Raw genomic sequence first — 16,460 nt, 5'->3', positions numbered from 1 at the left:
TATTGAGCTCTCGGCGGAAGAGTGGGGATCGCTTTGCGCTCTGTACACAAGGCAATAAACCAATAAATGGCTTCTGCGCAGGTGAAGGTCAAGGCTCAATATCCGTGCCGATAACTATACCGCGGCTATAGCGACCTGAGCGATATCCACTGCCGCTGTGGGTAGAAGTACATACCGCGCGGCAGCAGCGGCATGCATCCCGAACATCAACAGTAATATTAACGCATACCCACTGGGTTTTCTCTGTCGCAGGTGGTAGCGAATACCGCTTAGGTCTGAACAGTCATATTACCGCATACCCACAGGGTTTTCTCTGTCGCAGGTGGTAGCGAATACCGCTTAGGTCTGAACAGTCATATTACCGCATACCCACAGGGTTTTCTCTGTCGCAGGTGGTAGCGAATACCGCTTAGGTCTGAACAGTCATATTACCGCATACCCACAGGGTTTTCTCTGTCGCAGGTGGTAGCGAATACCGCTTAGGTCTGAACAGTCATATTACCGCATACCCACAGGGTTTTCTCTGCCGTAGACGGTAGCGAATACCGCTTAGGTCTGAATAGGCCTATAGTTGTCCCGGCCACCGCGAAACTACATCAGTGATTACCAGATTTGCATCTGTTATGGTCTGTATATTTATGGACATGCAGGACTTCCTATTTTTGAATAATTCAGCGACATCACGACCTAGCAAGTGCATTCATAGCAAGTGATAACCTATAATCTTATAAAAAAGTCATGATCATCGTACTTTTTTCTCAGACATCTGCTCTTTCACGTAAGATAGGTACGTGGTCTTCTAATGATTATTATTTTACATATCCACAACCTCCACAGCTTCTAAACTTTCTAAAAGTTTACGTTTCATTTTTTTTTTGCTTTTTAAACATGGTATTTTTGGTGTTACATAACATATAAAGGTACATTTCACTATCCATCGCCAGAAACGGTTCAAAATATGTTTGTATTCTGTAATGATAATGATAGGGGTTGTTTAAGCAGGCATCAATCGGGCTCCCAAGTTTAAGTGAAATTTTTAGGTTAAAATTGACACCTAGGCTTTGGTGAAAATGAAATTCTTATTAAGTGTTCCGTAAATGCTCCCTAAATTTAGGTATTCGTTGGTGAAAACGGGCATAAAACTCTTATACTACTATAATGTTCTAGCTCGTTGCTTTAGATGTTGGATTGGAAGCAAATTAAGAGTAGGTAATTTGATAAAGATTGATAACGACATAGGTTGTGGAAGCAGATAGAGAAATAAAAGGTAATAAACCCCATGTACAGATAGCTGGGATGACATACTCGACGGGGAACAATATGTTCACAATAAATGAAGTATTATAGCGACCAAATTCGCATGGACTTGTAACGTGGTTGTTCAGGATGGTGGTGAAATTCACGTAGCGGTTGGGTACCGTACGCCATACGCAAGTGTTAAGTACCTACGAAACTTTGTGGGCTCGTGTCTCAAGTATAGTACAGCATTATCATTTCATTTGTGCACTGTCTGAAAATGTGATTATCATGCACATGTTCAAGTGGACAAAGCATGACTATAAGTATATAAATAAGGGCTGTCAGTAGCGCGGGAAACACGAAATTAAAATTACCTATGTACAGATACCGGCACGGATATTGGGCTCTCGGCGGAAGAGTGGGGATCGCTTTGCGCACCCGTACGCATAAGGCAATAAGGCAGTAAATCACTTCTGCGCAGGTGAAGGTCATGGCTCGATATCCGTGCCGATAACTGTCAACACTCAGAATTGGTGCTGCCTCATTAATGCAGTAAAAAAACTAAGTTTTGATTTTAATTTATTCTATAACTTAAGTGACTAGTATATATGTTATGGACCATGTGATTAATTCGGGCATTATTTATAATGCCCGAGCATTATGAATAATGTCTAGCTTTATCGGGCCAAGTGATTAATAACTATCTTAACTTCATTATTTATCACATTGCACGGGCATTATTATATTGCTACATGACAGTTGGGCAATTTGATAATAAAGCTATATTTTATGCGGTGCGAGGGTGGCAGTTGTTCTAATAAATAAATCCTGTTACTTGCTACATATTTTATGATTATTGTTTTAAATTATATGTTCTATTTTAATGGGAAATTATAAGTCTAGGCACAAAACTATTAATTGGACAATTGTCATCTAATTTACTAACTCGGCCTCGTTTTTCTTGATCGCATTTTTCTTGGCTCGTTTTTTTATGGTAGAATTTAATTTGGATTCAAAACATTGTATTAAAAACTGAACTTAGTGACGAAAACGAATCGCTGCAAAACCGACTCCACGTAGTCTTGTCTGCCCTACCCCTAGAGTGCAATTCAAAACCGCGTAGGCACGGAGGGGCGAGGCGGCCTGCGAGCTGAGGCGCAGGTAGTTGAAGCGCTCGCCGCCGCGGCTGAGGCTGGCCGGGAGCCGGCCAGCAAGCCGAAGCTGCGGTGGTGAGCGTGAAAACCATCTGCGACGATAAGCTCGCATGGGACCGCCGGAGCCCCGCAGCGCCGGAGCCGTGACAGAAGCCATGCTTGCTGCATGTTGCATGCCTACTTCTATACTCTGTCAATTGATATGGGATGTGTTATATTTAGTTTATTTTAAGTGAAATGTCTATAACAATAAAAAAATGAAATTAAATATGTTTGTATTACTTTGCCCAAAAGGTCACGGGCAATATGTATAGTGCCCGGTCAATTTGATTGTTTGAATAATTATTATCAAATTGCACTCTCATATTGGGCATTATTCATAATGACCGGGCATTATGTATACTGCCCAATTTATCACTTGGTCCATAACATATATAAGTAATACCTATGCCGAAAGACTGAGTGCAAGTCATGTGCACGCATTACAAATGAGTTAGTCATTTCTTTTAGTGATGTCATTTAGGACAGCCCTTGTGTCAGAGGCGCAAGGTCGACGGCCGCGACTTGCCTGCGCGAGCGTCTCCGATCAACGTTCGTATTTACATTGGCCACAATAAGCGCACTCAGTGTATCAATCAACACACAGAGAGCGTTTAAACGAGTTTTATTGAACCATTATGTATCTTTCTAGGTAATCTTGATCTGGACTTGTATGTTTTCACAACTTCACATTGTTCTATAAAACTACGTGTGAGAAAATTGTTTAACATCACAGAGAAGCAAGTTGATCCAATCGAAAAATACACCATTAGGCTTCCTACATTCTGGTTATGTTTTGCAGACAATGGACAGGGTTGGCCAGGTGGTGGCGTAGTGTCGCCGTCGGCTGCCGAGGCAGGACGCGTTTTCGCCGCGTCACTAGTGGCGCGTATACCGGCGGGCAACTGGGGCTATTTCTGTACATCCGCCGCAGCGCGACCTCCACGCGGCCTGTTGCTGTGACACTTACTCGTCATTGTGCATCCCCTGTCCGCCCGCCGCTCGACCTACTTATACTATTATATTACCGACTATTTCACGTCACATTTAAATTGCACCATGCTATTATAAACGAGCCTGTTTGATTACATGTATACTAAACTTTCATGGTGAAATGTCCGAAAGATTGCTTGTATCCTAGTGTTGGTTATAAGATAGATGCGTACTTTTGTTCCCTCAGGGTAGCTCATATTTTAAACTCATTAACAAAATACCCATTAGGCAATAGGTATGTTTACAAAAGAGGTAAATGAAACTATCAACTGTGTTACATGATTCCTAAGGTAAACTTAAGTCCTATTGTAGATGTACCAAGTTACGTACACTTCTTAACTAATGGCACAATAAGCTGTTGATAAACTTTAACTATGTTTGCATTTCTTATTTATGACTAACACTGCTATGATTAGTTAAGCAATCATGAATTCCGCTTAAGCAATTATGACTCTTTGCTAACTAGAATGGGGTCTCAAAATAGACAGTCACATTAGTTAATTAATTATATAATGTCAGTAATTCTGTGATTTGTCCAGCATTTCAACTCAGAAATAAACCGGTAAATAGATTTGACAATGTGAGTTGGTGATAAGAAGTGTAATCTGTATATTTGTGAATCTTGGGTTGCTACAAGCATTAAAAATGAAAGTTAATGACATTTTGCTAATACAAAAAAGTAGATCCACATGAAACTTTGTGTCTTATTAACAGCGCGGTACAGTGGGGAGTCATAAAGCACCATTAGGACTTCATTACTCAATTACTTAAAAGTTTAAGATAGCTAGCAGCCTTATAAAATGTTGGTGTGAGTATGATATTCATGCAATAGCAGCATTTAAAACAAATCATATCAAAATTAATAGGTCACATATGCCTTACTACAAAATCTTTTAAATGTCAGTTTAAGACTTGTCTAAAAAAATGTTACATTATGACGTTGACATAATGGTTCATTTTGCAGCCACAATTTTTTTAGACAAGTGTAAAACAGATGTTTAAGTTTTTGTAGTAAGGCCAATAATGTTTATTCTTTTTTGTCTCTATTGTGAACAATACCTTACCTGGTGTAATGCAATTTGTGTGATTTATCTTTCATTATTTATCTTAGTATTCTAGGAAGTTGAGTGAGTCACTCATTGTTTAAGTGAGAGCTTAATTGTTATTTTGACTTCTCAACCAAGAAATAGAAATGCTCTATAAAGTACCTATAGTTATACTGCTGAATCTTGCTAGAATTTTTGGGTATTATAAAAGAGCATTACAATTACACAAATAGAACATTACTGATATTAAGTGGCTGCATAATGTTGTATAAGTGAAATGTGGATATAGTGAGTGGCGTGATTACCTTCAGGGTAGGCCTGCTTGTTGGCGATGGCGTCGATGACGAGGTGCGTGGAGTTGTACACGGGGCCCATGGCGCGCATGTCGAACTGCACGCTGGCCACGTACGACACATTGATGACGGGCTCCGAGTAGGAGACCTCCACCATGCCCAGCACGTCCGTCAGGTCCCGCAGCATGCTGCCCGAGATGTTGTTCATGTTGCTGCCGATCTCGGCCACCGCGCCGCCCCAGCCCGCGGCCGCCACCCACAGGCACACCACCATCTTATACATTCTGCCCATCGCACCCATTTCACTGCACTAGCATAACTGACACGACACGACACCACCTGCACACCACGCAATGCACACGCACTATTAATAATTGGATTGTGATCGAGTAAGCTTTGTGTTTGCAAAACAAACTTCGAGATACCCGTTTACTAAACATAAACAGTCGAATGAATGAGGTCGATAATCACTATATAGGCACTAGATAATTTAACTAAACTATGACAAACATTGAAACTTGTTCGTTCATCATAGTTGATATGGACTTAAAACTTATTCAAATTCACATTTTATTTAACAATCCGCATAATCCTGATGTTAAGCTTTGTTACTAAAATAAATCGACGTGAGAAAAAGGAGGTCGATAGACAGCGCGGCGAAACGAACGCCGATGAACGATTGAATTAAAACGCAAATTTTCTTTTCCTTCGCCCTGTCAACGAACGACAGCTTATCATTCGGTCATTTCTGGTGTTGCCACTATAGAGTTATAATCTACCTATACATTTCTATTTAGTAATAGTGCAGTTTATTTTTTGGATATTTAAAAAATGTCACTTAAAAAGCGTTCGCAAAGTTTACAATCATTTACGTTGGATTTAGTAAAATACTTAAATGTCCACTTCCATGAGTTTTTGTCAAACTCTGCATGTTGGCGATAAGTATTAAATGTACAACGCCTGCTTAATGAGGATAATTAAACGGGGTAACCTTATGATTTTAATTGAGTTTATCACAATGGGAGGTTTTCTTTTTGAGGATAAAAAAATAGTTTCCATCAAAAGTTCTAGATGGCGTTGCGTTGTACCTACTACGCGAGTGTACCATTGCCACTGACCTCTATATTTACCACTGGACAGGCTGTTGTCAACGTGCTTTTGTGCCCGTTTCATAATCGCCATATTGGCGCTGTTAGACGTAGCGAGTGTTCGTGGTACTAAAATTATTTTACAGTGAACCAAGGAACAAACACGTCTCTCACAGCCATTTGAAATTATACGTCAAAATTAGTTCTGTGGACACTCGCTTAGACGATATTGGCGCTTCAAATGGGCACAAAAAAATTGCTGTCAAACGTACGGAACAGCCGGTCCAGTGTGTAAATATAGAGGTCAGTGACCATTGCCAAGTTAAAAACCAAAATTGCACCGAGCCCTTTGAGCCAAGACCCAAAAAATTCAGATTTCTAGACAAATTGTTTTTAAAATCTCTTGGGACATTCGGATTATAATAATTTGACTGACTTTTTTCCTTCTTTTAATCCATTTTATGGCATATTTTCTATCTTATTGAAGTCAAAAACGTTTAAAAAAAATATTATATGACGTTGATAATAAATGACGTTCCATTCCTTGCATTCATGTACAAGAAAAAGAATGAAAAAGAGTTTTTTTTTTATTACATAGTGTAGGGATGGCGTCTGAAATGATAACGTCACGGCTGTTGAGTAAATACTGATTTATTATAATTATATAGAGTACACGTTTATATATTGTTGTACAGTCATACCTTTAGTTAATAAAATATAGACATAATTATAGCTAAGTGTACAATATATCCACCACACCTCCCCCGTGGAAAAGAAAAAAAAAATTACAATACATGTGTATATTTTTTTTTTGTTTTTTTTTTTTGTTTTTAAGTTTTACATTAAAAACACTTTTACATTGTGTTTGAGTAATATTAGAAACATAAATAAAATAGAAGGTTAAAATATGACAATTATAATATTGTTTACACATACAAAAAAAATTATCTAATTCGAATATACGTGAATGTATTTTGAATAATACAGTTACACACACAATATAAATTGAGGTACCTATATGTACGAGTACCTACCGTGATATTTATGTCATATAACTTTCGACAATGAATAAAATATCAGTTATCTAATTAATACGTACCTAAATATTACAACTGACATAGTTGTGTAAGTATCCTTATTATCATTATTCATAATAAGGTTTTGTTCTGTTTTTATGTACCGTATCAGATTTTCCATTGATTTCGATTTCAACATTTGGCGATATGTCTCTTATTACCCTATAGGGTCCTGAGTACAAACTCGTTAGTTTATTGCCTGTTTCGTTCTTTAGTAACAATTGGTCATTAGGCTTATAAGTTGTCGAATTAACATAAGTATCGTAATAACATTTTCGAAGTAATTTGCTATTAATTAAATTGTTACGGGCTTCACTTTGTGATGCTTGTAACCTGTATTTCAATTCAAGAGGGTGACTATCGTGATTATATAACGGCTCTACGGTACTAGAGAGGTTACTAGGCAAATGGCATTTTTTGCCATAATATACCAATTCAAAGGGGGTAAATTTTGTTGATGAATTTACTGAGGTGTTGTAAGCAAAACACCAAAAGGGAAGCCACGTACTCCATGTTTCAGGTCTTTGTTCACAATGAATTCGCAAAAACGCCGATAGGCTTTTGTGTGAATTTTCCAGTGCTCCTATGCTTTGATGATGGTAAGCTGTAGAGTTTATCTTTTTAATATTAAGCAAGGTACATACCTCTTTCATGGAGTCAGCCATGAACTCTGTTCCTCTATCTGTGGCTATTTCTCTCGGGACACCATGTTGAAGTATAAAGTTGTTGACCAATGCACGTGCTACTTCTGCTGATGATTTTGAAACTAGTGGATATGCACATACATACTTTAGCAACTACATAGCATATCCACCACAATAGGAACAGCAAACAGCCAGAATATACAGTATACAGCAGTAATAAAAACATGCATAGTTAAAATAAACAATATTCTAGCCCTCAACACTGTTCACAGATAAATAAAAGTGTAAGAATCCCTCATTACTACTGGTAATTTTCCTGTATAAACTTTCCCATGTTTGGTTAAGAAATAATTCTAATGGCAGTACTCAGTTATAGAGCGTATTGAATGAATTTAATATTGAATGTTTCAGCTGTTGGCGTTAAACGGGCGGGATATTCTTTTTTAATATTTTACCTACAATAGTAGGGGAGGCCTAGAAGGGATTTTGGGATTTACTCAAGCGTGGCAGATTAGTATAAAGGGAGGTACCTATTACCCCATTTAACACCTCCACCAAGTATAGGCCCTGTATATGTAGCCGCGTGTCTAGAATAAAGGATCAGATTAGTAAAAAAAAAATATCATCTGATATTCTCCAGCGCGTCAGATTAAGATAGGGTAAGTTAGTTATATGCTAAAAAGTGTATATTCCACTAATCTGACAATTTGCGATTGACGATAAGAAGTAGGAAGGTTACAAACTTGTAAAAAAAAAACGTCATCTTGACTTTCTCGAGCGCGGCTAATTTTTTTTTATTTTGAAGGGAATAATTCAACGTTCACGAAAAATATATAATCTGACGATTCCCGTAAGCCGAAGTAAGGAAAATTAATCGATAAAGTTTAAAGCGTGCAGCTACGTGATGCCGGTATTCTCCTCCCAGGTTTCTATTCCTCTCTCTCTTTTTTCAATTCAATTCATTTTAGTGCAAATGAATGTGTGTTAGTATGTAGTGTTGGTACATTTTGGGTCTTAAATAATCTACACTAATATTATAAAGCTGAAGAGTTTTTTTGTTTGAACTCGCTAATCTCAGGAAGTCATACGTAGTATGCAGATATACTGTTTTTAACGAAGACGATTCATTTTATTGGATACTTTCGTTAAGTACGTGTGCCTTCCAGTTGCATTGTTTGTCTATCGTGATACCGAGAAATGCCATTTCGTATACTTCTTGTAATTTATGTCCTCTACAATTACTCTTTATAGTCTTCTTTTTATACAGTCGTGGTGGCCTAGTCATCCGGTTAGACTGGAAGCCGACCCCAACATAGTTGGGAAAAAGGCTAGGCAGATGATGATGAGCCTTATTTTTTTATCTATATGTATTAAATTGAATAAAATTAGTTTTTGTAAGATTTACGCGTAGATTATTTCCGCCAAGCCATGTTATTATAGATTCAATTGTATTGTTTATGTCACATGTATATTTATCAATGTCATTATAATTCAATGTAATTATTATAGAAATGTATGTAATGTATGAGCAGATTGGTACACTCCGCCAATAGCAATTTCATACATATCATTGGATAGGCCTTTTTATCTAGAACAACCTTTACTATGACAGCTTTGTTGAAATGTTTGTCCGTTCTGGGATATAGATCAAAAAGTGTGTAAAAGTTAAAACTAAATAATCTATTGATATCTCAAGTTTTTAAGGAATACCAAAGTGCTACAACGTGTATGTCTTGTAAGTACTAAGTACTTGCTGTGCAGACATTGGTGTCCAAGATAAACTTAGACAGTAAATACAAACTTAGAAAAGTTGCATTGGTACTTGCCTGACCTGGAATCGAATCCACATACTTGAGAGGTTGGTTCTTTACCCACTAGGCCACCACGACTTAGATAATGATTATAACAAAATTAAAAAACAACGACATTGGTGTTAATTTTTCAAAGAAAATTAGGTTACAGTATTGATTATTATTAGTTTTAAAAACTTTCCATTGTCAGATTAAGCGAGTCTCTCCAGATAATCGTCAGATTATAAGATGATTACGTTAAGGGTACATAAATGAACCATATATATCTTAATCTGACGCGCTCGAGTATTTCAAAATAGCGATTTTTTTTTGCAATTTCAAATAATGGCCACGAGTTTAGGTCACGTCTAAATCGTCAGATTATTGCATAAGAGACTTCGTTTTGGTTCACTTAACACCCCTTTTGAAAATCTGTCGCGCTCGATAAAATTATTTTTTTTCCCATTTTTAACCCTTACCTACGACCACGCCCACCATGGAAACAGTCAGATTAATATACGTATGTTTTCAAAATGACGTACGACGTGCATGCTATTAATATCTGACGCGCTCGAGTATGTCCATGCAACTGTTTTTTTTTACATTTTTGAAAGTTTATAGCCGCTCCACCCACCGATGAAAGTGTGTGTATGTCAGGACATTTTTTTCTTCTTATAATCTAAGCTTCGCAATCTAATAGGTCTCATTGACGCTCGAGTCACTCCCGGTTTAGCACCCTTGCCTCCCCTACTACAAGGCATGTAAGGAAAGGCGTGATCATTCTACTAAATATTTCCTTACATTTACATGTTAATAATATAAAAACCTAAGTTTTCGAATTTAAAATGGGTATCTATGTTATCTTAAATAAATAATAAACAGGCATCTACTCAAAAGAAGATTCTACAATATTTTGCCGTCTTAGTTTACATTTTCTGACACCACTTATCATAGTAATGTAAATGTAGCTATAGTTTTTAACACCATCAGAAAATAAAGGATGCAATGAACGAAAGGATCACAGACTATCTTAAACAAAGCCAATATTTTACCGGGACGTGACATTTTTTGGTTGAAATTGAGGTGCTCTTTTCAATATTTAACTTTACATAAGTATTATAACTTTACAATATTTTTATCAAAAAATAAGACCGTTTTTTTTTGTAAGTTACAGGGTCTTTGGGACATAAAAGGGCAAGTTCCCACTCGATTCCATGAAAAATTTTACTAATATCGTATTTTTGAAAAAAAAAAATCCAACCAAAATAGAGAGCCAGAATTGCACCCAGGTTTCGGTACAATATTTTATAAAGCCCCCAGTACACATTGACCAATGTGTAGGTGCACGGGGTATTGGTGATGTTGGCGGACAATTGTCAATGTTGGCGTGCAATCGGGCGTTGACGGTTATTTAGGCACACATCAAAGGAATCGTGTCCCAGCGTGGCCTGTGGTGTTATCACAATGGGCCAATGTTTAGTTCGTCACCGGCCGCTGAGGCTGAGGATAGTACATTGGCCCGATTCTCCAAATTTTACTTAAGCGACATACAATTCACATTCGACTGCGATCCAATCACGACTCGTTTACGATTGAAGCGTATGTGGCATTCCACTATTTCTTCTTTGAAATAATAGTTATTTGTTATGCAAGCGAAGTCGTTGGAATACGATTGGTCTTATATTAGTAGCAGAATGGTTAAAACTGCTATTGCGATCATATTGAGATTCGATTTCTATTCAATTTTGACATTATTAAGTTAGGAGAATCGGGCCCCAGTTTTGTGTTGCGTGAATAAATACATGGGCGTAGCCAGCTTTGGGCTCATGGTGGGGCAGCAGTCAACCTATCCCCGGGGGCCCTCCGACTTTTTGTATCTTGAGCCGTTAATCTCAAACTTGTTAATCTCTTAATATGAGATGTTTCTATTTTCAGGTACAGAAAATAAACAATCACACACAGGACACATTTTATAGTTCTATTTATGAATACTCGGTGTTTATAAATTAAAGTTTTAACTAAGTATGTGTATGAGTATTATTACTTCAAGAGAAGACGGCAAAAAATATTTAGCAAAAAACGAAAAGTTACAGATTTTATTTTGTGACTGCTTTCTCTTTACTAATTTCAGAATTTTTGGTACTACTCAAAGCTAAACGCATGTCGGCAGTTGTTTAGATAAGCAAATGCAAAGAAAGAAAAACTTGCCTGAGCAGTTTCCAAATAAGCGAGCGAAGCGAGCGCGAAATTTTTATCGGACTAAAACCAAATATTACGTAAAATTTAGCCCAAACGTACTTAACTTTTTGTTTGTTGACAAATGTAAAAATAAGGGCATATAGTTTCTGAATACGCGAGCGAAGCGAGCGCGAAATTTTTATCGGACTAAAACAAAATATTACGTAAAATTTAGCCCAAACGTACTTAACTTTTTGTTTGTTGACAAATGTAAAAATAAGGGCATATAGTTTCTGAATACGCGAGCGAAGCGAGCGCGAAATTTTTATCGGACTAAAACCAAATATTACGTAAAATTTAGCCCAAACGTACTTAACTTTTTGTTTGTTGACAAATGTAAAACTAAGGGCATATAGTTTCTGAATACGCGAGCGAAGCGAGCGCGAAATTTTTATCGGACTAAAACAAAATATTACGTAAAATTTAGCCCAAACGTACTTAACTTTTTGTTTCTTGACAAATACAAGAATAATATAGTTTCTGAATACGCGAGCGAAGCGAGCGCGAAATTTTAATTATTTTTTAAGACTCAAAACCAAAAACCACGTAAAATGTCGCCGAAATATACATTTTCATGAATGGGGGGACTAGGTACGACACACTCGATATACGTCCGTACGAAAACCCCCGCTCGCATAGATAAGTCGATAAAAATAAAGTTAGATAACGTATAGCAACGTCGCGCAGCTAAGCTTCGCGGACCACTTGGAATGCCTCCAGGGACCACCAGTGGTCTGCGGACCACCGGTTAAGAACCACTGTGCTAAACGATCGTTTTATTGTTCAGGTCGTACATGGCTGGGCAAGCATAATAGCGAGCACGGTTTTTACACTAGGATAAAATTGCATTTCCGAAATTTTGTTCACATCTACCAGTTCCATCTCTTTCAATGCATTATTTTTTGGATTAGATGGACGGCTCGGCTCGCTACGCCACATAGTAACTATTATTTTAGGGAATACGGCTCGCTTTCAAATTACTTGCGAACTGCGCACGTTCGGGAACTCGAGCGCGCATTTTGTTTTGATCGCGCTCTTTTCAAAGTTGACATTTTTTTTGTGCAATAACTTACGGATAGTACATATGATTGTTGATGTTGTTAGTTAGAGTTAGTAAAAAAAACATTGTTTAATCAGACACCTTATAGGTCAGAGCCAGGGCCCAGGGTGGGGCAAGTGCCCCAGCTTGCCCCAGTGTGGCTACGCCCATGAATAAATATAGTAGTGTAGTAAGTGTAATATAAATAAATATAGTTAAACTAGCGACCCGCTCCGGCTTCGCACGGGATATCACTATTTCCCCACTATTTTGTGTATGATATTATACAGATAAACCTTCCTCTTAAATCACTCTATGTATCAAAAAAAAACACATGAAAATTGGTTGCGTAGTTTTGAAGATTTAAGCGTACATAGGGGCAGAAAAAGCGACTTTGTTTTATACTATGTAGTATACAATTGTACTTTCTAAGTATATCTTAGACACCATTGTCTGTGTTTCGGATGGCACGTTAAACTGTAGGTCCCGGCTGTCATTGAACATCTTTGGCAGTCATTACGGATAGTCAGAAGCCAGTAAGTCTGACACCAGTCTAACCAAGGGGTATCGGGTTGCCCGGGTAACTGGGTTGAGGAGGTCATATAGGCAGTCGCTTCTTGTAAAGCACAGGTACTCAGCTGAATCCGGTTAGACTGGAAGCCGACCCCAACATGATTGTGAAAAAGGCTTGGAGGATGAGTGTAGTATACAAATAAATTGCCGCGCGTACTTCGACGTCCATCGCAAGTGGTTTGCCAGGCAGCAATGAGCCATGCGCCAATGTGTGAACACCAATTGATCGTGGCGTAAAGTGCATTGCAGAGCTTGGCCCATCACAGGCCAATGTGTACCTACTGGGGGCTCACAAACGATTTCCAGGATTGACAGGCGTAGATTAGACAAGATAGGAGGCATGACGTATGGTAACTTTAGCACTGCATTCAATAATTTAATTTTGTAATTAATAATTTTTAATTTAATTGGTAATGTTTCATTTTATTTCAATTTTCACATTGTCGTATTTGTATGTATCATTATTTTGTCATAACTTTAACTTAGTAGCATAATGCATGCTGTGCTTACCTTTAAGAGATTGTTACACAAGTATTGTATTGTGATGATTGTATTTAATATTTGTATCGTGTAAACAATTGTTGGTGAGCCAAATAAATAAAATAAAATGACGTCATGACTGTGCTGGAATGTTACCTTTTTAAATATTTCCTTTAAGGAGCAAAACTTGTTCCAAGTATTTTGTAGTCTTCTTTCTACTTCTAGTTCAATTTGTTTTCTGTTGCTTGAAGCCAATTTACTACTACTAAGGCCGGCTCCACACGTTGGTACCAACGCTCGTGCCAACGTTGGACCACAAACTCGGTGAGGCGTACACATGTTGGCCAATAAACTAGTTCTGTCCCGTCAGGGCCAATGTGAAGATGTCCGATACAGAAATCGAAACTGCTCTGAAAAACTCGGAATTATTAATCGTAATTATTGGAAAAAAATAATTGATGATCATTTCGAATTGTGTCCCATATTATGGGATTTTTATTACCTACATATATATATAGTTCGATAAATTTTATTTAAGCGTGTTGTAGCTAGGGCTGCCATCTCGAATTTCGCCAAACCCGGAAAAACATTAAAAAAACCCGAACATTTGGCGTAAATCGCATTTTTCCCCCGAAAGAGTACGATTTATTTAAACAAAATAATACCTAATTTGTAATCCATTTACTATTAACAAATACTTAAATTCAATGAGGTGCTTCCTTACATGAAAAGTGTCCGGGTTTTCCCCGGACACTTCTTGAAACCCCGCCCGGACGGCCCCCGGACGGCCTCCAAACGAGGACAAATCCGGGGAAACCCGGACGGATGGCAGCCTTAGTTGTAGCAGAACTGAGCAAAGCGCCAACGTGTGGATAGATCGCCAACGTTGGAGCGCAGATTCCTTTGATAAAACCGACACGAGACGGCCAATTACCAACGCTCGCCCCAATGTTGGGACCAATGCCATTTTCTAGCTCCACACGTTGGACGAATGGCGTTGGGGCCAACGTGTGGAGCCGGCGTTACACCCGCGACCCGAGTGAGTTTTTTTATTACCTACATAAAAAGTAGGTATCCTATGTTCATTCTAGTACCACCAAGAGTACCTATATGTTCAAAGAAACGGAATTTTGCATTTACTAAATGCAAAACGGAATTTTTGTTAAAATAAACGGAAATAAACGGAATGTTTGTTAGCTACGCTTTCACGCAAAAGCTACTTAACCGATCATCATGAAACTTTGAACATATAGGTACTCTTCGTGGTACTAGAATCAACATAAGATACCTACTTTTTATGTAATAAAAAAACTCACTCGCGTCGCGGGTGTCGGGTGTAACCGCGGGGATCAGCTAGTATTATCTATTCTTAAAATAAATCTGAAGAGAGGTCAATTCTGTACATGAAATATATTTTCAAAATAACTATCAGGGGGTGATTAGTGATCGATACTGATGCCAAAAATGCCGTGGTGGCCTAGTGGGTAAAGGACCAATCTCTCAAGTATGAGGGCGCGGGTTCGATCCCAGGTCAGGCAAGTACCAATGCAACTTTTCTAAGTCTGTATGTACTTTCTAAGTATATCTTAGACACCATTGGCTGTGTTTCGGATGGCACGTTAAACTGTAGGTCCCGGCTGTCATTGAACATCCTTGGCAGTCGTTACGGGTAGTCAGAAGCCAGTAAGTCTGACACCAGTCTAACCAAGGGGTATCGGGTTGCCCGGGTAACTGGGTTGAGGAGGTCAGATAGGCAGTCGCTTCTTGTAAAGCACTGGTACTCAGCTGAATCCGGTTAGACTGGAAGCCGACCCCAACATAGTTGGGAAAAAGGCTCGGAGGATGACTGATGCCAAAAATGCAATCAGTAACATTTTTGTCTGTCTGTCTGTCTGTATGCTCGTTATGGAAACAAAAACTACTTGACGGATTTTAACGAAACTTGGTACAATTATTCTTTAAACTCCTGGGCAGGTTATACGATACTTGTCATCACGCTACGCTACGATCAATAGGAGCAGAGCAGTAAAGGGAAATATTGGGAAAATGGGAGAAGTTACTCCATTTTTTTTAAGCTTCCATCGGGTGTGCAACCTTAATGGTTAAAGCTACATAGAAACCATGTATGACGGAAATGTTCTTCTTAAAATAATGTAAAGAATATCCCATGACAGCATATATCTAGGTATCTTTTATGGTTGACTCACAATAGCACGTGTAACTCTCGATAGCTTAGTAGTTCGGACCTGTCTGATAATATTTGTCTTATTTGTATTTGTTGATTGTTTTTATAACATTTTTTGATTGAGTTGAGATTGAGTGGACTAATAATGTGAACATTGTAGGAGTAAAGACTTTCTTTATCATTTTGAATTATTCTGGTTCGTACTGATTAGTGTTAAAAATACATCTTTAGTAAGCATTACATTTTATAATGTGTTCATTTTTTATTAATAAAGCTTCATTGGGCTTTAGTTGGTTTGATTCAAAGACATTTTGCAGTGCATTATCTGAAGTAAAACTAAAAAAATAAATGCTTGTTTTTAAAATTAGGTGTATTACTATTTTTACAAATTTGCAACAGTTGTTAAATAGGTAGATGCTCGTTATGAAATATTTTGATGAACATAATATTTTGGTGCACATTCAGTATATTAGGTGGAACATAGACGAAATTAGGTAAATGAAATGGGAATAAATTGAAGTATGTACCTTCAAATACCATCCATAACTTAGGTAACAATTAAAAATAATTAAACTTAAAACAA

General features: G+C 37.8%; 1 protein-coding gene across 5 annotated transcripts in view; it reads right to left on the bottom strand.

The window, feature by feature from the left end:
* Positions 1-5,461, bottom strand: part of LOC124632890 (prominin-like protein) — a 61,767-nt gene extending 56,306 nt beyond the window's left edge. For 4 of the 5 annotated variants that reach the window (XM_047167882.1, XM_047167884.1, XM_047167883.1 and 1 more), the window contains exon 1: positions 4,777-5,461. In XM_047167882.1, the coding sequence (XP_047023838.1) occupies positions 4,777-5,065 (289 nt within the window). In that variant the 5' untranslated portion in view covers positions 5,066-5,461. The remainder of the gene's footprint in view (positions 1-4,776) is intronic. The other variant, XM_047167885.1, reaches the window with a different exon arrangement.
* Between the last annotated feature and the right edge of the window lie 10,999 nt (positions 5,462-16,460).

This window comes from Helicoverpa zea, chromosome 9, assembly GCF_022581195.2.
Source record: "Helicoverpa zea isolate HzStark_Cry1AcR chromosome 9, ilHelZeax1.1, whole genome shotgun sequence".
Lineage (NCBI taxonomy): Eukaryota > Metazoa > Arthropoda > Insecta > Lepidoptera > Noctuidae > Helicoverpa > Helicoverpa zea.
Note: the sequence above shows the minus strand (reverse complement) of the source record. Positions and strands in the feature narration are given on the sequence as shown.